Source organism: Colius striatus, chromosome Z, assembly GCF_028858725.1.
Source record: "Colius striatus isolate bColStr4 chromosome Z, bColStr4.1.hap1, whole genome shotgun sequence".
Classification (NCBI taxonomy): domain Eukaryota; kingdom Metazoa; phylum Chordata; class Aves; order Coliiformes; family Coliidae; genus Colius; species Colius striatus.
Window position 1 is genome coordinate 17,295,478 of NC_084790.1, and position 27,741 is coordinate 17,323,218.

Genomic DNA, 27,741 nt, shown 5'->3' on the forward strand with positions numbered 1-27,741 from the left:
GTTGCTGAATCACAGATGGGGAATGCAGCAAGTAAAAGCTATTATAAACAGGAAAGTGAAGCCATTTCTGCCAGACCCTCAATAAACTGTCACTACTGCATTAGGTGCCAAACTTGGCGTCCTTTCCACATCCCTTATTTTTATCATTAACTACACTTTTCAACAACAGTGATTATACTCCTATTAAGTAACATTTCTGAGCACTGAAGATGTACCACATGACTGTGCAGATGGAGAACATATGTCACTATTTCCATGTTTATTTACTTAGCAGCCCAGGGTGAGAGTCAGACAGTTTTTGGTTAACTTAAGAGAGCTGAAGCACATGCAATGGCTTAGGCCAGTAATCAGACAACAAAAAATAGTGGTTTTGCCAACTATTTTTTTACATATTGTGAAATTAGCCCAGCTATCCCTGTGCAGAGTTCAGTAAACTGTTGTAATCTCAATGCTATAGTTTCTACATAATTCCTGGAATCACTGTTGATACCCATGATTTACCGTGAAAAAATGACATAAATCCCGTTCTCCATGCCTCATGCAAAATGCTAATGGAAACTGACAGGATGTCTTGAATTCTTTTAAATTTATCTAAATACACAGATCAAAACAGAGTATCATTTACGGATAGAAAGACCACCGAGAAAACAACTAGATCACTATGCTGGCTTTTCACTACTGCGCACTCAGGAAACATTTGGAGAAGTGACTGCTTCTCACTTCATTTCCCCCATTTTCCCTTGTCCTTCTCCCCACTCATTTCTTTGCAAGACACTGAGGAAGTCCTTCAGGATGGATCTGATGCTTGCTAAAGAAAATTCAACTGCAAGCAAAAGGGCCACCTCAGATTTGAACTGTAGGAACATGTTTTGAGTACTAAGCCCCATGTCTCCATGTCTTTTGTCTACTGAAAAAGCTATAGTCAAAAAGATTAAAGATAAAAAATAGTATGTTGCAGTACCATAAACAAACACACAGCCTTAGTCCCGAGTCTTAACAAAGCCTCCTTCTGTGAAGAATTTCCATTACAACATTTCTGAACAAGTCCTTTGCATCCCCCACCAGACAGCACTAATTCGGTCTCTCTGAAAAGACCTAACCTGCTGCAATTCAGGGGTTCTCTCACAAATCTCCAGCTATTGAGTCACGTGTTCGTAAGGCCCCTTCTTGCTACTGGTGTTAACCAAATACATGCTAAAGTAGCAATCTATAACATCCAAAGGCATTGCTGAAGTGCAGCTGTTTAAACTAGAATGAAATAGCCTGCTGCTGCTGCCAGAAAGGGAGTCGGGGAACAGTAGAATGAGATTCTTTCAACAACTGTCAGGTGCTCAGAGCCTCTCTGGACATCAAAGTGATATGGTGCTCAGTGTCCCACTTCTCCACTCTCTTGTTAGCTTCAAGGGGTTTTTTTCCACCTTCAAGAAGCAGACTCACTTGTTCTCTTTCTAAAGGACAGCAAGATCCTTTGTGTGTTTTGGGAGGAAAAAGGTCTGCTACACTTCTGGTCCTACCTTCTTCTCTAAATGCATGCCTTTCTTTCTGAGCTCTTTTGCCATAAACAAGGCCATCTACACCTGTAGACATGGAGAATAAGAAGAAGGGAACATTCTTAACTGCAACCTGAACTAAAAAAACATTTAAAAGTTAAGCAGCAATAACAATTGAATCACAGCTTAATGGACCTAATATTTAACAATTACTAAACCACTGATTTTTAGTTAGAGAATCTATTTTTACACAGCATTCAATTCCAATTAGGTTCACAAGATAATTAATGCCATCTAAAAATATCCACATTTTCCTGAGTTAGATCCAAGTTCTTGGCTAATTTCTTGCACTTTTGCAGACTGTGAACCAGTGAAGGATACAAGTGATAGATGATAAACTACGCCTCTGACATAGGAATGCATGAAGCACCGCACTTTCTATTTCAATGTAGAAAGTCTCCCAGAAATGACCTTAATATTAGTGAGAATAAATCAATCTCTAACATCACTTGGAGTGAAATTTAAGATATTACAGACAACTTTGTGAAACATCATATTCACAGACCTTGAACTTGTTACCTTCAATATGTACCTGTGCTTCAGCCTTCAGGCAAAACCCAGACAACTAACAGCTGTAAATTCAACACCTACATCTTGAAGGACAGATATTTAAAAACAAGTGGAGGAACAAGAAGACAGTAAGGGGCTTACCACATATGCTCAGCTGCAACTTGCCGTCTTACCTATGATGTTGTGGAAGGACCCAGGCAGTTGAAGAACTGCTGGTGATAGCAAAAGAGCTTTTAGGAGAGCGAAGACAGTAGAAATCTGGAGGCTTGCAGAGCATGAGACCTCATTTGTCAACTGGAGCTGAGGTCCATGCAAATTGTGCTCTTGAGACCACAGTATAGCTTAGTATTGCTTCTAGGACAAACTTCTGTGGCACCTAGGTTAGGAAAGCCACTATCATGGATGAGTACCAAAAAGGAGCATCACTGCTAAGTCACGGAAAAGTAGGAATGAAGATAACCCTCAGCTACTCTTATACTAAAGAGATATTGGCAGAGGGCACCTCAGCATCTGAGACTGGTATGTTTCATCTCAACAGTTTTTTGTGATCATTACTTCTCTTTTCATGGGTTTGGACTGTAGGCACAAGGTGGGCTGTTGGTCCACCTAAAAAAGACATACGTGTCTACAACTTGGCTACTGCCATTGCTGAAATCAAGTCACTAATGAAGACCAAGAGTCCTTGCATCTGTGTACTCCTGTGACATGACCTAACCACCACCCCTGCACTGCCACTGGGACAGTTTTGTGAAGTGATTTTGGCTAACTGTGAAGAATACAGATGCCCACTCAGAAACAAGAAAGCGAAACTTGCATATGTGTTTTACTCTTCTACAATTCACAATGACATAAAAACTGAAGTGATTTGCAAGTGACGACATATTTTGATCCTTGCTATGCTGAGGCAAAGGCTTGGATTCTGCAATGAGGGAAACTGAATAACTGTATTTCAGGTGATACTCTTTGACAAGTTGACAACACTAATAGGGCTAAAAGGCCAGAGTACATTCAGATATGCAAACTAATGCCTCTGTGAGATAATAATCGAAGTCCAAAAGATACATCTGTTTAACTAGATGAAGCTCTTCTCATGTATAACCATGAGGTCTGGCATGCATTCTTCACATTCTGTTGACACCATGACTCTTCAGAATAAGGCTACTCACTGTCCCACTCTCTTTGTACTAGAAAAGCTTAGTCCAGTGAACTGAGTTATATGAAACAGTAACTTTTGCAGCACTTCATATTCCTGCAGGTAAACTCCTCTTCCACACCTATGTCATCTCTGTGCCACAGAGGTAAAACGATGCAGAAGATTTAAACTAGTTGTTGCTGCATTTAAAAGTACTAGAGCTAAATTACTGTGACTTAAGAGTATTCCTAATCCGTGTAGATGCAGGTGTTTCTACATTCCACTACAACACTGACATTTCCTTTCTCTATCTCTATACAGTTTTCAATATCAACTATGTGTATTTCCAGGTAAGAGTTATAGTTCTAGTGGAACAGAGTCAGAATGCGGCAAGCCCTTTCCTGTTGTTAAACCACAAAATCTGAAGCTGAAGGAAAGGTTGACAATGGCAATAGGAATGCTCTACTCTGGACTACCCTGCAAAGCCCCAGTCAGCAAACGAGATGGAATTAAGAGCAATAATCTGTGAATAAAAACACGATGAAACACTAGCAGCCACAATGTAGGAAAGTTCTTGTATTTCTTCTTCTGGCATTCTTACTTGAGAAACAAACTTCACACTACAAGGAGATGGAAACTTTGCATGAGTATTTACTATGGCATTTACAAGGGAATATTTTTTGTTTAAACTTTTTTGTCAGAAATCCACTTATATTTTTACCTAGCCCAGAATATTTCTTTTGCTCTCATGAAAAAAGTGCAGCAGATTTGCCTTATGGCCAGGAGAAGGAGCCAGATCACAGGTTGTTACTACAGGGTGCCCTCTGCATAAAATTAGTACAGCTGCACACACCTACACAGATGGAAATGTTGTCATTCCTCTATGTTTTACATTAAGGAAATCCTGCAACTTAGTGCTTAATTGTATTGGGTTTTGTTTCAAACCTGTCAGATCCAAACTGTAACTAAATGATATGACTACAACTAGACTACATGATCAACTACATTATGCACACTTCTGTAAGATTAATCTTTGCCATCCTCCACCCCCTGCCAAAGTCTTTCAATTCTTGCCATTTTTGTGATGGAAAATGCTTCATATTTAATAAATTTCAGACTAGGGAGAAAAAAAAAGCAATTCAAACTACCTTCAGATGTCAGCTCTAGTAAAACATCTGCAGTGGAAGTTTGAGTTGCTGATCTGGCTTTGTTTTGCATGGTAACAAATGAAACCCTAGGGTTTTGGCCTGAAGAAGTTCCCATTTCTGTGCAGAGTCCTGATATCTGTCTTCATCAAAACACCAGCAAAAACAGGAGAAACCAATTTTGTGTCTGACAAAACTGATCTGTGTTGCTGCTTTCTAATTCTCAAGGGACTTGGTTACAGTCCAGCATGCAGTGACCACTGTTCCTGTGCGAGAAGGTTGGGCCATCTGCAGGATGTGACAGAAGATAGAAAAAAACAAGGCTGCTTACAAGACAGCAGACCAAAGTGCTCTCGTCCATTCTGTTAATTGAGTACCTGGAAGGCAGATTAAACTTATAATAAAATATCTGCAACCTATTTGCCTTAATTCTGCACTAAGTTGTGTGGAGTTTTGTCCCCTTTTCATCATGGTGTTCTTTCCAGCATACTCTTCTTGCTGTCTGTTGCCTTTGCTGGAGTGGTACCAGAGTCTGAAGTACTTCTGGACCCCTGTGGCTTAAGAAACAGAGAACGTGCAGAGTGGGAGGAAGTGAGAAGCTGCAGAGGACAGATAGAGAGGGTTTCTTCTCTGGCATTGATTGTGAAATGATCTGAGGAACTTGCCAGACCGTTTTCCACAGACAGCAGAGAAGTCTGCTGGATGTGACTGAATAGGAGAGGTAACAGAAAATCCTTCTCATCCTTTCTTGCAACTATCTTTCCTCTATTATGATGGTAGTAGCCAAATGGATAGAAGGTAGTGGAAGGAACATCTATATTGCTTTTTGGGTAAATATCCCTTGAAAGAGTCTGGGTTGGAATCTGCAAACAAATTACTCAGCTGTGAGTTATGACAGTATGAGCTTTGTGCACCTTTGCTTCTGCATCTTCTCTCTCGCCGAAAACCCAAGGCAGCTAACAGATTACCGTCTCTGAATACTTACAAAATTATACAAACCTCATTTTATACAAAATATTCACTTCATAATCAAAGAGAAGCAGATGATTGTGTTTAAAATGTTGAAAGGAATACTACTTATTTTTACAGAGAACACACTTTGCAATATTCACTGGCCTGGGTAGGGTGAATACCACAGTGTTAGGTCAAGACAAGGATTTAAAAATAAAATGAAAATATTACTATACTCTGTGTTCAATTTGAAACAGATTCTGAGAGTCAGATTTGTTTAACCAAGTGACAAACATACCATGGACAATCCACCATACTCCAAGTGCAGAGACACAGTGACTGCCTGATTTTGCCACGTTAAGAACACCATGCTCCTGTCTAGTTCAATGAATCAGCTTTGACAAGACTCTGAGATCAACTTAATGGTGCTAGGAATCCTGGTACCTATGCACAACCTCACATGCACAGGCAATAAGGCTAAAACTTATGAGTTAATTGTAGTACAAATTACATCCTGGGAATTACTTAAGTACTTATAGATGATGCTTTGGAGACTTAGAGAACTAGTAAGGGACAAACCAGTTAATTAGAACAAGCTCTAGATCTCTTAACTTCTCTCCTCATTTCAATAATTAACACTCTTTGCTGTACACTGCCATCTTATTTTATGCCTGATGCACTCTTTCAAGAATTTTTTTTATTTTTTCTTTTGTAAGACAAAAGCTACTTAAATACTCACAGAATACTAACATGTCTGCTTTTAATTTGTGAGGCTGGCATAACTTCAGGAATAGTAGGTGTGTCTGTGAAAACATCCTCACTAAGTGTTTCTGTAACTCTGGTTAAAGCAAGCTGACACTCTGTAATCCATAGGGTAACCAGTCAATGTTGCAGGAAAAAAACTTTTTCATTAAGAGATTCAATCGGCAAACAATTATTCCAGTAAGTACCTGGTATGACAGAAGTCCCAATCTTGAAAATGATTCATAAATACGCAAGACCAGTCAAAGACTTATCAAGGCCCTATGCTAAAATGGTCTGAGCCTAAATTGTTAAAAAATCTCTGACAACTGGCTGATAAATGTTTCAAGGAAGATATGTTCAGCACAAAGTTTGTAAACTACTCCTTTGCCTGGGATTGCACAGCTGGAAAAGGATGTTTTCAAACTATGTAAAATCTCAACAAAGGGTAGATAGCCTGCCTTAGAGGCTCAAAGCTTAACAGTAAAGGTTTAAAACAGACATTTAGCGAAAGGTACTGTATTTACACTCATAGCTTTCTTCAATGTGACACTCAACAGCAATGGTTACACTGTGGCCAAAGGACATCTTAGTGGCTCCAGTGAGAGCCTAAGTATGAGCAGAACAGAAAGCTCAAGATGATTTCAATGAAATATCTATTTATATTCAGAGCCCTCCAGGTGGTTATTTTTCTTGTCTAATTGCACATACAAACTTTGGCCAGAGACCTTATTTTCATGACATTCTGAGGTAAGCAAGATAAGTCACTTCTGATATAAGGAAAAAGGGTAACTTGTGCATCATCTTCCAACTTTCCATCAAAATTATTTCCTAACTAGCTCTGTACTTAATCCAAGAAGAAATAAATTTTAAAAAAATAGCCAGTTTTGGCACAGAAACTTATTTTCTAAGGCCTCAGATGACATCTAGTTGGAAAAGATGAGATACTTTCAATACTGATGCAGACGTAAAATTACACCTTTGCTTTTCTGGTCTGCATATGTAAAAATTTAATCTGGGTTTTCACTGTCACCCTGCAACTTCATCTCTAAAGAATTACCTTAGAAATGGTGCTGATATGCAAAGACAACTTTTGTCTTGATTTTTTGTTAGTTTTAGGGTTTTCTTTCTCTGCTATGGTTCAGTTTTAAGTGCAATAGAAATAAGCTACATGGTGCAGAGTTGGAAAAAATCTATACCAATGAAACATAATTATCCATATTAGCTAGCACACTAATTAGATTTTTTACTTCTGCAACACAAGATATATATAAGTTGACACATAAAGCCTGGAGAAGAGAGAAAAATGAGTGAGTCAGTTCCAAGAACTTGATCCAAAACTCATTAACCCTACTGGAAATACTCTTTCAGTTCATCAGGCTAATGAAAACGATGGATATAGTTAAAAAACACCAGTATCTGCACACCTCACTTCTTTAGCTGAAAAAACTTGTACCAAATTGTTCAAGAAAGGCTATTCTACAATTTTGCAAATAAAGCCATTTTACATTTCCCCGATGGTTTGGAAAGCTCACTGTTTGACTCTGGAGTTGTTAAAGAGTTTTTCTGACAGACTCTGCCCTCATGAGACCTCATCTGGAATAGTGTCCAGTTCTGGGCCTCCTGGTTCAAGGACAGGGAGCTGCAGGAGAGTTTAGTGCAGGGCCACAAAGACAATGGAGTGGCGCATCTCCCATCTGATGAAAGGCTGGGGGAGCTGGGGCTCTTGAGCTTGGGGAAGAGGAGACTGAGGGGTTACCTCATTAATGTTTACAGATATGTAAAAGGTGGGTGTCAGGAAGATGGACCCAGGCTCTTCTCAATGATGTCCAATGATAGGACAAGGGGCAACAGGTATCAGCTGGAACATCAGAGATTCCAAAGAAACATAAGGAAAAAATTCTTCACTGTGAGGGTGATGAGGCACTGGAACAGTGTGCCCAGATGGGTTGTGGAGTCTCCTTCTCTGGAGACATTCAAAACCTACCTGGATGAGTTCCTGTGTGACCTACTTGAGGTGGTCTTGCTCTGGCAGGAGAGTTGGACTAGATGATCTTTCAAGGTCCCTTCCAACACTTAAGATTCTGTGATTCTATGTGATTGTGTGACTACATCTGAAATAAAGTTCCACTTGGTAAATTATGAGGTTCACATAATCTTAAACAAAACAACTCTTCACCAAAACAAAGGACCCTCCCCTCAATTCTGTATGATCTGCTCCACTAGAGTTGTGAATACTTACATCTCAAATGAAAAAAAGTATAATTTCAACCTCATCAGTTGTTTTGGTACTTGCATTTGCCAAATGTATACTTCAAAGAAAAATGTTATTTGACTACTCTTTCCCTTCAAAAGCTTCACATGGAGAAAGCAGACCATAGAAGTTTTACAGTACTATATGATACATTTCAGTCACTGACAAAACCTGTGGGCACAAGGTGGTAAGACTCCAAAAGGTAAACTCAGCAAAAGAAGCTTCCACTGCCTGAAATGCTCCATCTTCATAAAACAGGTTGTACAGGTGGGAAACAGGATACTTTGGTGTCAGAAACCACTTAAAATGCAAGCAAAACTACTGCAGTAGCATGCAAGCTAACAGTCATAGCTGTCAGAGTAATTCTTACCAAAAAATACATCCCTGATGTGAAGAATTTACTGATATTATGCTTTTAAATTACAAAACCAAAGGAATTTATTCTGTGTTCTCTTTTGAAAAACCTTACAGCATTCCAATCCTTTTTCAACTTAGCCTTTGCTTTGCTTCCTGTAACAAGAAGCCGGGGAATCTCCTCCTTAATTTCCAGAAGCAAAGCAGGAAATACTAGGCTCCAGTGAAGACATTTTTGAGAAAGCAAATTTCAATGAAAAAAAATCTGTAGGAGAATGTCTGCATGCTTCTAGGTATATTTATTTTCACAGAATTACAGAATGGTTTGAGTTGAAAGAGACCATCTCATTCCAATCCCTGTGCCAGGGACAGGGACACCTTCCACCATATCAGTTTGCTCAAAGTCCCATCCAACCTGGCCTTCAACACTTCCAGAGATGGGACAGCCACAGCTTCTTTGCACAACCCGTTCCAGTGTCTCACCAATCTCACAGGGAAGGACTTCTTGCTAATATCTAATCTAAATTTACCCTCTTTCAGTTTGAAGGCCCTACCTTTGTCCTGTCACTACATGACCTTGTAAAAAGTCACTCTCCAGCTTTCTTGTAGGGCTCTTTAAGTACTGGAGGGTTGCTGTAAGGTCTTTCGGGACTCTCTTCTTCTCCAAGCTAAACAACCTCAAGTCTCTCATTCTGTCCTGACAGGAGAGATGCTTCAGCCCTCAGCTAATCTTTGCAGCCCTCCTCTGGACTTGCTCCAACAGGTTCACACTCTAATTAAGTTGGAGGTCTCAGAGACAAATGCAGTACGCAAGTAAAGTCTCAGTGAGAGTGGAGTAGAAAGTGAGAATCATTTCCCTCTACCTGCTGCTCACAGTCCTTTTGATGCAGCCCAGGATACATTTGGCTTTCTGGGCTGCAAGCACACACTTCTGAGTCATGTTGAACTTCTCAACAAGAAACATTTCCACACAAAATATCTGTAAAAGCCATCTTCTTCAGTCTATATGCAAAAAAAATTATTAATGTTTTAGCATTGTTTTTTAAAGCAGTGAAATATTTTTTTAAAGATCATTAACCTACCACATTTCCACAGTCTTGTCTACAGCACTCTCTTTCTATATCCACATTCCTCATCCACTTGTCTTTTAGTATCCTCAGTGGAAAATAAGATTGATTTACATTTCTCCTATACATGCCCATCAAGATGTTATGATGCTCTCACTAGAAATGCACACTCATATGTATTTCTTCTGCATCTAACCATGTTATGCTCAAATTGTTACCCATAATGAGTCAAATAACATTTGCAAGAAAAAAAACAACACACAGGATAACAACGAGGAATATTTTTGCCAGTATTAATTATGCATCATTTCACTCTTACTTAGTGATGGGTATCACCCTTCCTCTTTATTTAGGTCCCTGATTTCTTGTTTTTCTTTCTGCTTACATGGCCATCAGTCATTTTAACACAGTAATATTCACAACAGAACCTCAGTGTACTATCCTAGATAAAAAGCTATGGAAGAGAGGCTGTAAGAAGACTCCACTTGCAAGATGCATTTTAAAAAAAAAGAATAAATTACAAATAAAAGAATAAAACATACAAAGGTATCTCATCCTTGGAAAGAGTTACAGAAAGGGCTTCATGATTAGAAAGCTGACTGACAGGTGACACAGAATAAGGACTCTCCAGTCACACTTTCTTTGTTTCTACAGTAGATGTGTCCAACCCCAGGTCTCCCAAAACTGCTCAGGTTTTGTAAGCATTAACACTTCATTAAGCATATATATCCTGCCTTCTTTGCCCAGCTGTAATCCAAGTTCCTCCAACTCATCTGCAGGTTTACATGGTGAAAGATCACACGCTCGCAGTCATAGGACTTCTTCCTCAAGGAGATGCTCCTTTTTTAAGTTGCCAGTTCTCAATGAGAAGCATTCTTTTGGTGAGAGCTAAGCTAGAGCTTAAGAATATTTTTCTGATTTAGAAATGAAAAACAAAAGACAGAAGAGGCAGCAAAACAAGCTGCTGTCTTATTTTAAGACATAGATTCAATAGATGAAAGCATAAAAAGACATTGCCTGTTGAGGTAGCAAGAAACTAAGTCATAACAGCTTGAAAATCGGTGAACTAATTCAAACCTCCATATTCCAACAGGAAAAAGTAGCACGAGATTCTGTTATGGTTGGAGACCTCTTGTACACTCTTTTCTTCACACTCTTTCTTGCCCTTCTTTCCTTCCCTGTCTATCAGTTACTAGTGGAATCCCAGAATGCTACTGATAGTCTATCACCAGATCCATGAGAGCACTTGCTGAAGAGTATAGTGTATGTTATGATATGTGTTGTGAAGTCGGGATGCCTAGGTGCTGGAAGGGATCCTGTAAACTTAGTGAAAATTTCCACATACAGTACGAAAAGTTGAAGATAGATGGCAAAAATTCATTAAGCCAGTAACTCCTAGAAGGTAGCTAAGGAAATACCTCCTGGGAAGGGAAGGACACAGCATGGCAGAGGAGATGTTTAGCTTTCTTTAACCAGGACATTGTAATCAGCACTGGAATGAAAGTTCTTCCTGTTTAAGAAAAGAACTGCTACTAATATATTAAAATTGTTTTGGGTTTTGTTGTTTTGTTTTGGTTTTTTTTTTTTTTTTTACCCCTGAACCAGAAAGCTACACAACTTATGAACATCAGGTTTTGGTTTTCATTCTCAACAGGAATAAACCTGGAAATCTCATGAAAAAAAAATGCACTGGTGAATATGGAAGAATCCATGAAACCACTGAATGCAAATCTCCCTTGTCTTGATGGATTTACATTTCCTCAAAGCTTCAAGTGTTTCCAGTGAATGTTTTTGGAATTAAAATTTGTAAAAAAAAGGTCAAAGTTTTCACATTTCAGGTTTCATTGGAAAGGCTCTTTACATGTGCTGTTTTGTAAGCAAAACTACGGGCCTAGTTGCTGTGCGGATGATAACTAATACACTGCATACTTCTAAATCAAAGCTTAGGCAACATATTGAATACTCATGCTGAAATTGTACATTTCTGTAATTATTGCCAAATAATGGACCAAAAATACACAAAAGAAGGAATAACCAGCATAGACTACAAGTATTCATTTGCTAGTTCTGTCCTGTTAACTGCATATCATCTTCATGCATGCCCTGTGCTGCAGGGTCCACATGTCATGTAAAATCCCCTACTGGTTGTTAGACAACAGTTTCCTGATCTCCTCAGTAACTGTGGTTCTGCTTCAGGGGTAACTGATGAGATGAACATAATGAGGTCATCCAACCTAAGAGCTCACCTGAAAAAGAACTTTCTCTAGAGAGTCTTGTGGGAAAAAGGTGTGAAAAGACTGTGTTAAGGATGTATTTCCTAACCTCCTAAAACAGAAAACAAGACACAAATGGAGATCTGGATATTTGTTTTACATTTCCATGGAACAAGCAGTTGACTTGAACAGCCTACCTTTTTATTGGTGGAGTTATACATAGGCTTAGTGGAAATCACAGATTTATTTTTTCTGACCTCTGTATTTTTGTTTTGTTGGCACTATTTTGAAACTCAACATCTGTAATTAAGGAGAGGAAGAAGAAAAAAAAGTGAAGCGTTTTTGTAGAGGAGGTATTTATGTATTCTACAGTTCCTGGGATTGGTTATGATACTGCCTCTCTTCTCCTCCTTCTCCTTCTCACTTCGTTTGTCACAACAGTCACAGATGTCTCTGACTGCATGAGGCTCCTAGTGTGGGCCAAGAAGCTTTTGTTTGGTGTGCTTTTTAAAGTAGAGAACAGTCAGTCTGTTCTTCTTTCTATGGCACATAATCAACAATATTACAAAGAACAGGAGGGCAACACTAAAGCCAATTTCTGCTTTTTGTCACAAAGCATGTGGATCCTGTTTTATTTTACTGAACTTCAAGAGCATTTTCTGATAAATAGAAAAGCAAAGAACTGTTAAGATTCCTCATATTAATATTCCTCATATTAAAAAACATAAACAGCCATAAGGTGGTACAGTGCATAAGCACAAGACCATATAGAAAATAACCACAGAAAATAACTAAAATAGCAAAAAGAGTAGGTATGTTGCAGAACATTCTCTCAGCTTAATGAAAACTCTTTCCAAAAAGCCTTACTATGTTAAGTAATCACAGGATAGTAGAGTATCTGCAAGTTTAACTAATCAACAGCTAAAAGCAGTCCAATTAGAATGGAAGTCCTGTCACTGTAAACTTGCCAGAAATCCTCCTGTAAGTTTAGATGCATTCTTAAGATTCCTTATGATTTACAAACTTATAGCTATGCTCACCTGAGAAGCATCCAAATAAAAAGATTTCAAAATATGCTGTTTTTCCTTTAAAAATACATTTCTTTTTCCTTCTGTCTGTTTTAAGGAAGAATACAATAGTTGAACAAAGCAGATGTATTTTAATGAATAGCCTTGAGTTACACAGCTCAAATTCTCCCTAAAATATATGTATATGTCTTCTATTATTCTTACATACAATGCATGGTATATCTTTTAAAACTCATTTTAGAAGTACCTGCTGACAATGTCAAAATGAAACGCTCCTCTGCAGCTGCAAAGCACCCATTTAAAGAAATCAGACTTTAATCACTTTTGAAAGCACTGGAGAGGTATGCTCACCCCGTCAAAAGATCCTTTCACGTAGAAAGGTAACTCTAAAATGGTAGGCTCACTCTCTTTAGGGATGGCTCAAACGAATATTTAATGATACGAGCTATTGTTTGAGACAGAAATGCTGTGTTTATTTTGTTCAATAGGTTACTAAGGCACTTGAGGTAGTGCTTCATAAACAGCTATAGAACCATTATCCATATATCCACCACACTTAGTTCACATCTCATGAGGAAACCTCTCATGAGAACTATGATATGCAGAACAGAAATACAAACAGAAGAATACAAAGACGATCAATATAAATAGTGTATTCTGTTACTAGTTGAGAAATATTTGATTCTAAGTACTCCTTTTCTGCAGCTCACAAAACAAACACAACAAAGGAAAGAGATGCTCTGATAATTTTGAAACTTTTGTCCTAGAAAAATCAATGGAGTTGGATAAAACCTGCACACCTTCTCTGACAACAAAGAACTGCAAACTGTTGTTATTTCAACTGTAGACTTTGAAGGCAGGCTAGTCAAAGGGCACGTCCAAAAAGCAGTAACAAAATCAATAAGCTTAGCAAAATGTGACAAGTTTCTGTTTAGTAACTGAAAGTCAGCATGAAAGAACTGAAGAACATTTAACTGACTCCAAGTTTTGCCAAGGATTTATCCTGGAAAGATCCACATATAGACTTCCTCTCCAAACATGAAAGTTCATGAAGTTCAAAAAGTGATCAGCAAAATTCATGAATGAAACGCCTACTAAGAGCATTTGAGTGCAAGAGATATCACCTCAGACTCTGTAAACTCCAGTGACAAATGGATGATAAGCTGTGTTTTACAGATGTTCTACTGTGTCAGAACATTTGCCCTATTCTTAGCTCTTTCCAGTCCATCTCTTTGGGCTATTGCTGAAGATGAGGTACAAGCTGAGTTTGACTGCTTATTCTATGTCTTCAGCCACAGAAAGAGCTTTCTAGCAGTCTCAAACACATTCTGATGCAGGTTTATAGCCAAAATCCCACAACAGAGCTTTTCGCTCTCAACTAGATTAGCCACGTGTTCAGTGAAACCCAGGCACTAAGGTGGGAGACTCACCTGTGCATTCATGTTGTAGTCCTTTTCCATAGTATCCTTTTTCACAGATGCATTCAAACTGACCAGTGTGAGTGCCACACTTACAGCTTGCCATGATGTCGCAGCAGTTTTCATTTGCCTCACAGAGATAGGAACAATGTGATATATCTTCTTGGATATAGCTGCCAGAGGGCAGGTCTGAAATAGTTTCAATTTATTAACAAAAAATCAAAACAAAAGTCCCCCCATCCCAGCCTCCTATTATATCATTAGTGAAAAAAACATAGGTTCTGGTTCTAAGCAGGAGTGATGGCAGAATGAAGCAGAGCCTTGCTACACTCCAAATGTAAAATAAATAAATAAATAATAAATAAATTGGGTGTTCTTATTCTGGAAAAAGGCTCACTGAAATCCATGGTGCAAAGATCTTTAGATTTTCTCACTCAGCTTCACTTGAGTCTAGGACTGCCAGAATGCAGTCTCACTCCCAACAGAAGCTCCTGAAAGAGCTCTGCCTGGCTTTGGTGGTTCCCATCTTTGGCATAAGGAGAGCATCTGGTCACAGCATGTATAACCCATTGGTCATATTACAAAAAAAGAAAAAAAATTTCCTTTGGCACATTGACATAGGCCAATTAAGCTCTACCTGGAACAAACAGAATGGCAGTGACGCACACTACTTATGTAAAAGCAGCATGATTCAAAAACTAAATCTAGCAAATAATTGCTAATAGCTAGTCTGATGTATGTTCTAAGCCTCAATCAAGCAGCCCTGGCTCACAAACGAAGATCCTGTCATGTGTTCTCATTTGTTAGTCTGAACTTACATTATTTTTCAGGATAAATGTTTTTGGAATATGGTAGATTGAAAAAGGGTAAAACTACAATCCAAACTCTCTTTCTAGACCTTGCTGTTTCCACTTTTACTGAATGTATACAGTCAGTAACATAAATAGTATCTACCCTTACACAGCGAATGTGTTAAGTTCTGAACAGGTTAGCTTTTGTTTCTGTGTAAAATACTAACAGGTAGTAGGCTAGTCCTAAGGTGTGTACTAGGTGTCTCCTTCAGACAGGCATGTACCTGACCACAAGACTTATCTATTCAAGTAAAAGTTACACTTGGCAAGACCACAGTCTGTTCTTTGTGCACAAATGAAGAGCTGAATGAAGGTGAGTGTGTATGTATCAAGGAGAATTTGGCTTGTGTTTTGTGGATGAGTTAGTCAAACAGTTTGTCCTTGTGCCTGAGAAATGAACACCTCTGCTGGAAAGGAAGAGGATTAAAAAAAAAAAAAAGGAATCAGCACTACATGAAATGTAGTTACAAGACAGTACTGAAGATGCATCTACTCAGACCTCTCTGCTCTCAGTAGACTTCTGAGGTTAGTACTTTAATACCTTCATGAAGAGCCCTGCGTGCCAGAGCTTCAAACTCAGTAAAACTGTGAAGAAGGTAACAATGATCTTCTTTTGGATGGGATGCCATGTCATTCAGTTCTCGGATATTCCCCTGCCATATCCCGAAGGTGAAGATCTCCACTCCAAATTCACGCAAGGACGCTGCAATGGGTCTCGGGTCTCCTCCATTGGAATATCCATCAGTAATGAGAAATATCACCTTTGTGGCATTTCCACGGGCATGCCGTAATATTTGCTGGAAGAGAAAATGCAATAGCACACCTCAGCAATGAGTCAGCAGCAGTAGATTTCTCCATGATGTAGCTCCTTTTACTTGAATTAAGCAGACAGATTCAGTCCCGTCAGGACCACTCACTATAATGAAGATCAACTATCTGCAAGTAGAGCCTGTAGTTAGACAGCCAATCACCAAGTCACACTTCAGATGATCACAGTCTGCACAGTCACTGAAATCATGACACAATCTGAAGTGAGGCACTTTTCACATTGACTAATAAAGTCAACCATGCACAGAGAGCAATGATCCTGCCCAGTGCTTTATTAACTTAATTCAGCTGCAGTTTGAATAGGTAATACAAACACTGAAAATCTAGTGCAAATCCACGGGACCAAAGTTCAGATGCTGCCAACTGCCCCAGTGACATGGGACTGATCTGGATGCATTATCTGCTACCTGTTTGGTCTATGCTGTTTCTCCATTCAGCACATGAAAGCCATTTGGTTTCAAACTTCCTTGACCATTCAGACAGGTGAAAATTCATCAAAACTCAACATAAAAATGTGCTTTAAGTGTGCTGCAAAGGATGGTGTACCCACTCTCATCACAGCTTTTACTATGTAATTTATGGACAAATCCCCCACAGATTGCAAGGGACAACCAAGAACAAAAGTATTTTATTAGTGTTTATTTTGCTTTAGAAAATACACAGATACATTGGGAAAAATGTAGGGAGTCACTGATCAATGGAAGGTGAAGAACTAGTCAAAACCATAGATGCAGATGTTGAAAACTAATCTCACACACAGCATCAACATTTCCACATGTTCCTTCCAACCTTCTCACTATCATTTCCTTGTCTAAAAGGTGAAAACCAAACTGTATCTGTGTCATTGTCTATCCATACAAGGAAGATAGAAAATAGTTATTTATGCAGTAAACCCACAAGAAATGTAATAGTGTATGTAGATAGAGAACGTGCCACAGGGTACATACATAGATACACATGTGTATGAAGGAAATGCTGGTGAGATGGACAAGATTCTGTCAGGAAAAGTAGCCTTAAAAATAAGAAGTATCTCTGATATCCAATGTGCAATGCAAAAATATGGCTTTGCCAAGCTTTATAAATCTCTATGAAGGGAAGTTGAGCAGGTTTTAGAAACAGATGAGTAGATAGGATTAATTAGAAACAAATTCTTACTCCTTGCCAGGCTAGTAAACTATAAGTAAAGAGCAAAGAAATTGAGCATGTGTCCTACTAAGCAAGCTTCAAAAGAGTGATTATGCACAGTGTGACTTGCTTCTGTAAAAGTAACCTCAGCATATCTCCTGTGGTCAGCTACTGAGTCTTCACTACCAGCACAACTGTACTAGGAAGCTGGAACCTGGAAAAAATAAATAATCCTCAAAATTGTAATTTTATGCAAGGAAAACAAAGTGTGACAACAATAATTATTTTTCTACAGCATCACACATTCAAGGGTTGAATGTCAAGTCAGAAACAATTGTTATTAAATTTAATAAGGTAATCAATTAAGAAAGAGAAACAACTGACTAAAAGAGCATTCTGCTTTCTTTATTGTGTGCAGACTGCTTGCTAAAATTCTTCTATTGGTATCTCCCACCATGGCAACTGTTTTCCTGTTGGTGATATATTTTTGTTTTTCTTGAAAGCCTGAGGTAATAAATATGATCTAATATATTTTAAGGTCATCTTATGTTTTGATCCACTAAATTTTAAGACTTACTTTTCATTTATTGTTAAATCTTCTACCAACAACAACAGGTTGCATAGGAATGTGTCCAGGCAGGTCTTTAAGACCTCCAAGGCAGGAGACTCTACATCCTCCCTGGGCAGCCTGTGCCACTGCTCTGTCACTCTCACAGTGAAGTAGTTTTTTCTTATGTTTAAATGGAACTTTTTGTGTTCCAGCTTCAACACATTACCCCTTGTCCTGTTGCTAGCTACAATACAAAAAAAGAGATGTCCCAATCTCCTGACACCCACCATTTAGATATTTGTTAATATTAACGAGATCCCCCCTCAGTCTCCTATTCTCTTGACACATACCTTTTAAATACTTCTAAGTATTAATACAGCCCCCCTCCTCTCTCCTCCAGACAGATCTCAGCTCCAGATCACACAGTCTTTGCTAACAAGAAAGATGCTCCAGCTCCCTGATCATCTTGGTAGCCCATGGATGGAGAACTGGCTGATCGACAGAGACCAGAGAGTGGTGATAAATGGCAGAGAATCGAGTTGGAGGCCTGTGGCCAGAGGTCAGTTCTGGGGCCAGTCTTGTTCAACATCTTCATCAACCACCTGGATGAGGGGACAGAGTGCACCCTCAGAAGTTCTAAGGTGACACCAAACTGGGAGGACTGGCTGATTCCCCAGAGGCTGTGCTGCCATTCAGTGGGATCTCAACCAGCTTGAGAGTTGGGCAGAGAGGAACCTCCTGAGGTTCAACAAGGACAAATGCAGAGTCCTGCACCTGGGGAGGATCAACCCCATGCACCAGTACAGGCTGGGGATTGACCTGCTGGAGAGCAGCTCTGCAGAGAGAAAAGACCTAGGATTGCTGGTTGATAATAAACCAGCCATGTGCCCTCGTGGCCAAGAAGGCCAATGGCATCCTGGGATGCATCAAGAGGAGTGTGGCCAGCAGGTCAAGGGAGGTTCTGCTCCCCCTCTACTCTGCCCCGGTGAGGCCTCATCTGGAGTCCTGTGTCCAGTTCCGGACTCCTCAGCTCAAGACGGACTCTCTTTAGAAAGAGTCCAGTGCAGGGCCACCAAGATGATCAGGGGACTGGAACATCTTCCTTATGAGGAAAGGCTGTGAGAACTGAGACTGTTCAGCCTTGAGTAGAGGAGGCTTGGAGGAGGACCTCATTAACACAAGTATTTAAAAGGTATATGTCAGGAGGATGGGGCAACACTTTTTTCTGTAGTGTCTAGTGAGAGGACAAGGGGTAATGGACAAAAGCTCACTGTAAGGGTGAGGAAGCTGTGGCACAGGCTGTCCAGGGAGGTTGTGGAGTCTCTTTCTCTGGAGTTTTTCAAAACCCACCTGGATGCGTTCCTGTGTGACTTGATCTAGGTGGATCTGCTTCTGCAGGGGGATTGGGGCTCTTCAGTTTGGAGGAGACTGATGGGTGACCTCATTAATGTTCACAAATATTTTAAGGGTGGGTGTCAGGAGGATGGAGTCAGGCTCTTCTCAGTGATGTCCAATGACAGGACAAGGGACAATGGGTGTAAGTTGGAACATAAGAGGTTCGAAAGAAACACAAGGAAACACTTGTTCACTGTGTGATGGAGCACTGGAACGAGCTGCCCAGATGGGTTGTGGAGTCTCCTTCTCTGGGGACATTCAAAACCCACCTGGATGAGTTCCTGTGTGAGCTACTCGAGGTGGTCCTGCTCTGGCAAGGAGACTGGACTAGATGATCTTTCAAGGTCCCTTCCAACCCCTACCATTCTGTGATTCTGGGATAATAGCCTCAAAACCAGCCCATAGTCCTTTCCAACCTGTTGTATCTATAGATTTAAGGATCATTCCTTCTAATACTTCACACAAAACATTTGTGACAATACTCAGCAGTGCCTGAACGAGGACATGCCCCACAGATTTCTGTCCATTTCACCCTTCCAGTCTGTCCATGCACTAGTGCTAGTTACTCTGCAAGTATGGAGAGCATTGCTCTTAGACCACAGGCAGCGCATCTGCAAAAATGTGATGTTAATGTTCAGAGGACTAGAAACTACCCCATGGAGTCACTACTTTCATAATTAGCAACAGCCTATCAGTGTATGAGTAAATATGGGACCATGACTGATCTCTCAATGGCCAGGTGTTGTCTGCAGCCCTAATACAGGGGATTAGAAGGTGTACTTTCTCCTTATGTAGAAGGTATTGGATGCACAGTTTCAACTTGGTAACATGCAAATTACTACCATGTTTATTTCAATAGTAATACTGTACCATACTACAAACAATAAAACAGACCACATTTGACAGACCTTGGAATGATACTCCAAAAATCATGTCATTGTATAATAAGGAGTAAATGTAGTTAAACCACCCTTAACAAACACAAATTCCAAAACCAGACATGAATCAAGCTGTGTAACTTTTTTTTTTTTGTAACTTTTGTTACAAAATCTTAAAGGAAGACTTATAAATTTGTCTGGTTTTATAAAAGCTTACAAGTTACGCCAGTCTAAAGAACCTGCAGAGATTTTATAACCTATCTCAGCCCACATTTCAGGACAATTCGATTTTGATTTGGTAATTCATTGATTTTACGCAGATACAAAACAAAAACATGCACATTTATCATAAATCAAAGCATAGACCATTGGCACTGTGGTCTGAAAAGGTGCCAAGCAATGTGTTACTGTTGGATTTTGTTATCACTTACATGCAAAACCCAAAAAAAGTGAAACCAAATTCTCTTGCAGACGTGAATACCCTTCATACACCAAACCTGTTGCTCCTCACGTTGCTTAAGTCATAAGTGGAAAACCAGAATGAAGTTAAAAAACCGGAATGAAATGGAAAACTAAAATGAAAATAATCAGGAAGATAAAGACAACGCTAAAGACAATATGAAGACAAATAGTAAGAAAATACAGAAATGCCTTATTTCAAAATGTGTCCTGCAATGGACACCTTAAGACAAGTAGCATTGCAGGCAGGCAGAGAAGGTAGTGCTATTTACAGCTAAAACATATAATTTACATATTTAGCATTAACTGGGCTATTTAAAATATAATGTAAGCAATTTAAACTTCTTTCCAACTTCTTAAGTATTCAGGCTGAAATTTTCCACTCAGGATGTTTGTCTTAAGCTGTTTCAGCAAAAAAGGCTTTTACTTTGAAAATCAAGATGAGGAAAAACATATGTTCCATCCATACTTGTTTTTTGCAATCACAGCATCTCTGAGCTTTGCAGAAGCAACTTTCAGCTTGTAAATCACATTTATATTAAAGGTGGAAAAATAGGCCCCTAATATATGCAAGCCATGGAACTTGTTGAACTGGTAAAGAAATCACGACTTGCACTGGGTTAAGAGATATAATGGAGATTGTCAGCATAAATCTCTGAAGATGCCACTTGCATATAGCTTGCTTTAGCAGACTATGATTTCTACTTGCAATTATGTTCTAACACATACAGAAGGCAAACAAGGCTTAATTTTCAGTGCTGTTTCCCTCTGTGCATATAAAACTGCACAAACTCTGCAGGTGAAGGTAGTGGATGGCATTACATATTGCCCTATTTTTTCAGCAAGTGACATTCATAATAGTTATCAGTCAAACTTCTATATTTTCCCTTAATACAAGGATATGTCTTCATGGTCCATGAATAAACTCAGTAGCTTGTTCAGGACAACATGCATCTCAGAAAGGACTATTTAATTCTGATTAATAAATAACATGGATCTCAGAAAGGGCTATTTAATTCTGATTAATAAATTATCAAGGATCTCTGTTTTACCAACTAGGCTGTTACCAATGTCTTCTGAGTACATAGAGTACACAAACCCTGCATGTTTTTCAGTGTGATCGAGAAAAGATCCCTGTCTGTAGGTCCTATGAATAATAGGTTACTTAGCCATCTTAAAAAATTGGTCATTAGTAGAGTAAGTGGGAAGCATCAGGAAGAGATCATTCCTGAGGTGCAAATATTCCTTAGCTAGATGACCCTGAGGTCAGGCAAGCAGCCAACAGCCTCTCTCTCCTCTGCATCTGAAGGGGCAATGTCCTCTTTGGGGCAGCATTTCTGTCTCACACAAACTGAGCTACCAGGTAATAGAGCATGAAGCTGTCTTCCTGTTACCCCATGGACACTAGTGGATCTAAGAAAGGGACAGATGAGGAGACAGGATTGCTACATATTGCCCCTAGAAATCAAAACAAAGCAGAGCCATTGAATAGTTTGGCCCTCATGTCTTGCAGCTGTAACTCGAGACACTGAATCCCTGCTGTAGAAGAGCAGAGGAAAAGAATAAGAGAAAGAAACAAATGTTAACAACAAGGGAAAGAAACAAACATCTTTCAAGAGGAAAAAAATAGAGACATGACTATTTTAAAATCAAATGTATATTTCTGGTGGTCCAGTTGGTGTTTTGTTTCTCTCTGAGAAAGCATAGTGACATAAGGGACAGGCCACCATCCAGAGCTGCTGACAATCTAAGTCTGCATTGCTTTGCCCGTCTAGCCAATATTTGTAGCGCTCTTCACATCATTTTTGTTTCCATTAACCCTGACTCACATTCCTCTATTCTGACACCTCTCTTCTTACCTCTCCAGAAAGTTGTGTTGAAAGCACAATAGAAATTTCACATCTTTTAAAATGCCTGTTTACTTCACCTCTAAACTTGTAAGTACGCACAGAAGTGGTTCCACATATTTAACAAGTCTCTATCAACTTCATGGACTGTGTATACATACAGATGACTATTTTCCAAGGCTCTGCAGTCCTTTCATAAATCGTCAGGTTCTTCAATAAATAAAGTTTAAAAAGCCCACTAAACAGTACTTGAAAGTTAAAAGGATCCTGAAACCTGTTTATTTGGTATGAATATCCACATCTGCTTTTGATTTTATCATCAAATGAAACTGAGTACCAGTCATAACTCAAGGTACTGAACAACCTGTTTAATTAACAACATAGGTCATTTGGCTGTTGCCTTAATCTGTAAGTGAATAATAAGGAGTAAGTACAAACAAAACAAATTAGTGCACTTGATGACTGCCAAGGAATGCATGGGGCCACTAGAAACACCTTGTGTTTGACTGCTTTAGTATCTATTTTCCTGCCTACACTTCTTTCACACGAGTGACACAACAGTTAAGCTTCAGTAATCCTTCCAGATCTTAAATAAAACATTCTTTTCACATTAGTAAGAAGTTATTACCATCTGTATTGTATTCGGTCTCTGTTTAGTGTGTACAAGTATCTGGGAGACTCGCCATTTTCTTTCTGCCAACAACAGTCTTTAGAATTAAAAAATGAAGCCTTGTGCAACCAAAAAATTGTTGTACAAAATCCTCATGTACAAGTTCACTACTGCAAGGCAAAATGAAATCCTACCAGTATAGCCACAAAACCAGCTAAAACTATGTGATTTTATAATATAGAGCTTGTAATACAAAATCAGTGGATGAGTAGCATCCAAATCCAAAGATGTCTTCAGCCATTTGATAGTCACAGCAACACTGTCATCAAAAGTCCTTTGTTACTGCCTCAATTACATGTTCTGCATCTAATCTGTAAACATTAGATCGTAGGATCACTTACTTACTCAGTGCTTTGCTTTTAAAGAAGATATTGACCATACAGAATTGGCTATTAATATATTTGTTTAAAAAGAAATAAACTGAAATATAAGTTAATCTGTCTCACTTTACAGAGTCTTAGATAACATCAGTCAGCCTCAAGATCCTTGCCAGGAGAACCTTGCCTTAAAACGCTTAAGTTGGAACGTGCCTTTCAAAATAACATTACCTGAGCAGTCATGAAAAGAATGACACTGCTCCTTGTACACTTTGTAAGGAATACAGTACCCAAGGGCTCAAAAGGAATGTTATTTGTCATAGGTCCAGAAGAACAATCACTGCATCTCAGAAGCAAAACAGAAAGCCCTCCGTTAAAGAGCTGTTCAGCTCTGCTAAACCAGTAGACCACTTACTTAACTCTGCATTTGTTTTCACCCTAGGAATCTCAATAAAACCTCCACACTAGTGGATGAGTTCTGAATAGGACGAGATGATTCTTTTTTACCACAGGATCACTTATTCACTATTAAAGAAATATTTCACATTTTATAATTTACAGAATGACTACAACTATATACAATACAAAATAGTAACTACTAATCTTGTACTAAAATGAACAAACTATATTACAAAACACACTGCACAGATCTGATCTATATCTTCAGCAGAATATTAAAACAGTATGTCTTAATTTCTCATTGATGGCTTCAGAAGTGGATCTGCATTGTCATTCACAAAGGGAAATGGCAATGCTAGATCCTTTTGTGAGTCTTACCCTTTCTTTCAGGTTCCTTTGCTTTCATCCTTCCTGCAGGTAAAAAAAAAAAAATCAAAATCTGGCAGGAAGTTTTATGTAAAAAATATTCTGGAAGGAAACTGAAAAATCAGTACTAGCATCAACCATACATTTCACTAGAGCTGAGGCATCTTAACATTGAATCCTGACCAACTGGTCATCTCACAGGAGTAATGAAAAGCTAGGAACTGATAAACACTCTTCCCCTAAATCATTATGCAAATGTTGCTATTCCTTTACATAGAAGAGCTGGCTATACCTTCTCTGAACACTCTGAAAAAAGTAAAGGCCTGATTCCACCGCCTTTTCTTTTTTTTCACTGAATATCGCTACTTTCACTACTCTGCTTATCTTTTGGTGTCATTGTCAGTGTGGGACAGGAACTAAAAGATATTCCACAGTTAAGAGGTTTTGGTTTCCAATTGTGCCTTTCACTAGCTTCTCATACAGAAGAAATTAACTAAAATAAAAGCTTTGCCTGAGTATTCCCCTAGCAGGAACTACACTCACAATTCAGGGACAACACAAATCTATAGGATTAATCTGGCTATTAAAGTAGTGCTATATGTAACAGGCTAAGATAACAACTGAAAATAAACTTATAAAAAAGGAAAGTAAAAGCATTATTTAAAATATTGTGATTTCATGCTGGTCTAGTCTTGTATTACAATATTTGCCACTTCAGATAAATCATGTAGTAGGTCAACCACTCATTTTCCCATGATTAATTTATGCAACAATGGGCAGGTCATCAAAATCATGGCCTTAATCCATGCACGTATCTTTCTATCTCTCCTGTCCTGCTCATCCCCTCTATTTTCAACCTTCCTCTTTTCTTTCCACAGTGTCACCCTCCCTGCATGAAGTTATCTTGTCTTCTACCCTTTTCCAATTTCATTGTGTTTTTTGCATAATTGAGAATGAATTTCCCACTCTTTTGTCAATAATATTGTGTAAAAATCCTAATTACATTTTTGGGTGGGTTTTTTTTTGTGCAGCCACAACATTCATCTTCCAAGCACCTCTATGTAACTGGAAGGTATGATCTGACCAAGTCTTATAACTGAGTCAGACATCCTCACTCCATGGTTCACAGCATACAGGTAAAAAAGCCAGGCATGTCATATGCGGAAAGACTGACAGATCTAGTATTCAGCCTAGAGAAAATAAGCATGAGGTCCTCCTACCCATGTATATAAATACTTAATGAGAATTAAGTAAAATTAAGTAAAAGAAGATGGATCCAGCCTATTCTAGCATGTAGAATGAGGCAAAAGCCACAAACATGGGAAATTCCATTTAAACAGAAGAAACAACATTTTCACTAAAAGAGTGATCAACCATTGAAACCAGTTTCACAGAGAGGTTGTGGGATCTCCATCTGTGGAGATACTCAAAACTCAAATGTACAATCCTGAGCAACTCAATCTTGTAGACAACACTCTGAGCAGTGGGGTTGGACTAGGTGGGTCTCCAGAGGTACTTCCAACCACAAGAATTTAGTGATTCTGTGGTTTTGTGGTATGGAAGGCACATATTTGGATTCCAGTTTTTAGTATTTATTATTAGGCTTGACATTTTCCCCTCTTTCTGCAGCATGGTTTCTGCTTGCAATACTTGTGATACATTTTCCACTCTCTAAGTCCCCTTGCACAGTAAAAAGTGTCATTTAATGCATCTGTACAGTGCAAAATGAGTCAATCATTCTGAGTTCTTCTAAACCAGACATTCAAAGACAGGACATGTTATGTACAGAGCCACTTCATCAACTCTTGGTGGTGTACAACCTTTTAAAAACAGTTTTTTCAGGACTTTAAAAATTGCTGGAGGCTTTATATGCCACTATGTTGTGTGCTATATTCAAAGTATAGTCTTGCTAATAGAATTCAATTTGATTTGAAAAGTGAACAATCTTAATTTTCTTTCTGCCACAGTTTCCATTATTAGCATAACCAAGATGTTCCTTGTTTTCTCTAGTATTGCTGTGGTCTTTTGTTAATAATAAAAAAGGAACTCAAAAACACTTTACTGAATACGTAACTAATCCTCATGTATTTTCAGACCAAGCATTCACACCACTATTGACTAGTGCATCCGCCAAATATTTGTTTTTGTTTGTTTTAAACATTCATTAGTTCAAAAAAAGCAAGCAAGAAAAAAAAAAAACAGACGATTCCAAAAGGACAAGCAACAATTCATGATCTGGTCTATCTACTGCCAGCTGTCACGGCTCAATTATCTTCTGAATATCTTCTTTTCCTCCAAGACTGTTAGAATTGAGCAACATGAACACAGTTATCACTGATGAGCTGTCCCAGTCCAACTGGGTGTGGGGGAATGTTTAGGAGAGAAACAGGAAAGACAACTGGACTCCCTGCTTCACTGTTTATACTGCATATGCTCAGCAGATTACCACTGGCTGCCTGTCAGATTCAGAGAGGTTTTCCATCTTCCTGGGCTGACATTACCAGAGACATCCTGAACCAGATGAAACTTAATAATTTTAATAGGAGCTTTTGTTGTTTGTATCACAGAGAAGTAGCTGAAAAACTTGAACAGGGTCCTGGTCACCTGAAGAGCCTAGCTGTTGCTGAAGTGCTTGTAATTTCTGTACCCAGGACAGTCAGAAAATTCTGCCCATCACAAATATTTTTTTGTCTCGCCTGCAAAATCTAACCAAATCCCAGTAACAAGTGGAACTGGAGGACAAAGGCTAGAAATGTGTCACAGAACATGCAAAATATATTACACACAGAATATTAATGCTGAGGTTCATGTCAGGAAACACTGACAAATAGGATATATTTTGCTGGAAAGGCTTCTCACAAGTCTAGGAAATTAATTAAAAATAAACCAGCTTTTTTGTCTCAACTTCTTCTAAATTTTACTGCCTGGCATTTACTTTGTACTCTCAGAACAAACCACTCTGTAGCTTTTCTTGTTTGCCTCTATCTCTGGAGCAAAGCATATGGTAAGACTGATTTCTCTGTGAAGGTGTTAACTCTAAAGGACTGGGATCAGAGGGTACCTGCTGTCAGACCTCTGCAGCAAAGGCTCTGAGATGAGAGGACAAAAATGGTTTTCTTAGGAAAAGTAATCTCTATTCCTGAAACATTTATGAAAACATTATCCACACATCATAGTGACGAGAGGTTTCATTCACTGTACTGTTAGTTCTGCTATTGTATCAGCATGATTTATGTTAATTCTTCCAGCAATGTCTCATGTTTTCTCACCTTCCCTCTGCCTTCTATGGGAGGCCTGTCTTACCAGATGCCCAACACAGTGGATGCTGGCACACCTCTTTGCTTCCCTAAACCTCCTCTCCTCCTCACACATGGCTGGTTGACAGAACATAGGTCAGGAGGGCTGTTGTACACTGTGCCGTGCATATCGTGTTCCAGGCAGGAACATCCATCTCAGCTCTCAGAGACATAAGTTATGAAAAATGTCAGATGTGCTCTGATCATATGACCCTGTAGGTCATAGGCATAGGATTAGATCAGCTTCCTGAAGCCCAGAAAACAGGCTAGAGTAGGTATATGATGGCAAGACAAGGAACAGCTACTCAATAATACAAGTTCCCTAACTGGTAATGCCTAACTTAGCAATGAGAGACACAGAACACACTTCTTTGTTTTAAAGGGAACAGGTTTTCCT

The 27,741-nt window shown here is 39.0% G+C and overlaps 1 protein-coding gene across 1 annotated transcript in view; it reads right to left on the minus strand.

Moving 5' to 3' along the window:
- The window catches only part of SVEP1 (sushi, von Willebrand factor type A, EGF and pentraxin domain containing 1), a 128,720-nt gene that overhangs the window by 93,040 nt on the left and 7,939 nt on the right, over positions 1-27,741 (minus strand). The window contains exons 2-3 of the mRNA XM_062018175.1: positions 15,756-16,011; positions 14,376-14,552 (exon numbers count right to left, since the gene is read on the minus strand). Coding sequence (XP_061874159.1) covers positions 14,376-14,552; positions 15,756-16,011 — 433 coding nt within the window. The remainder of the gene's footprint in view (positions 1-14,375; positions 14,553-15,755; positions 16,012-27,741) is intronic.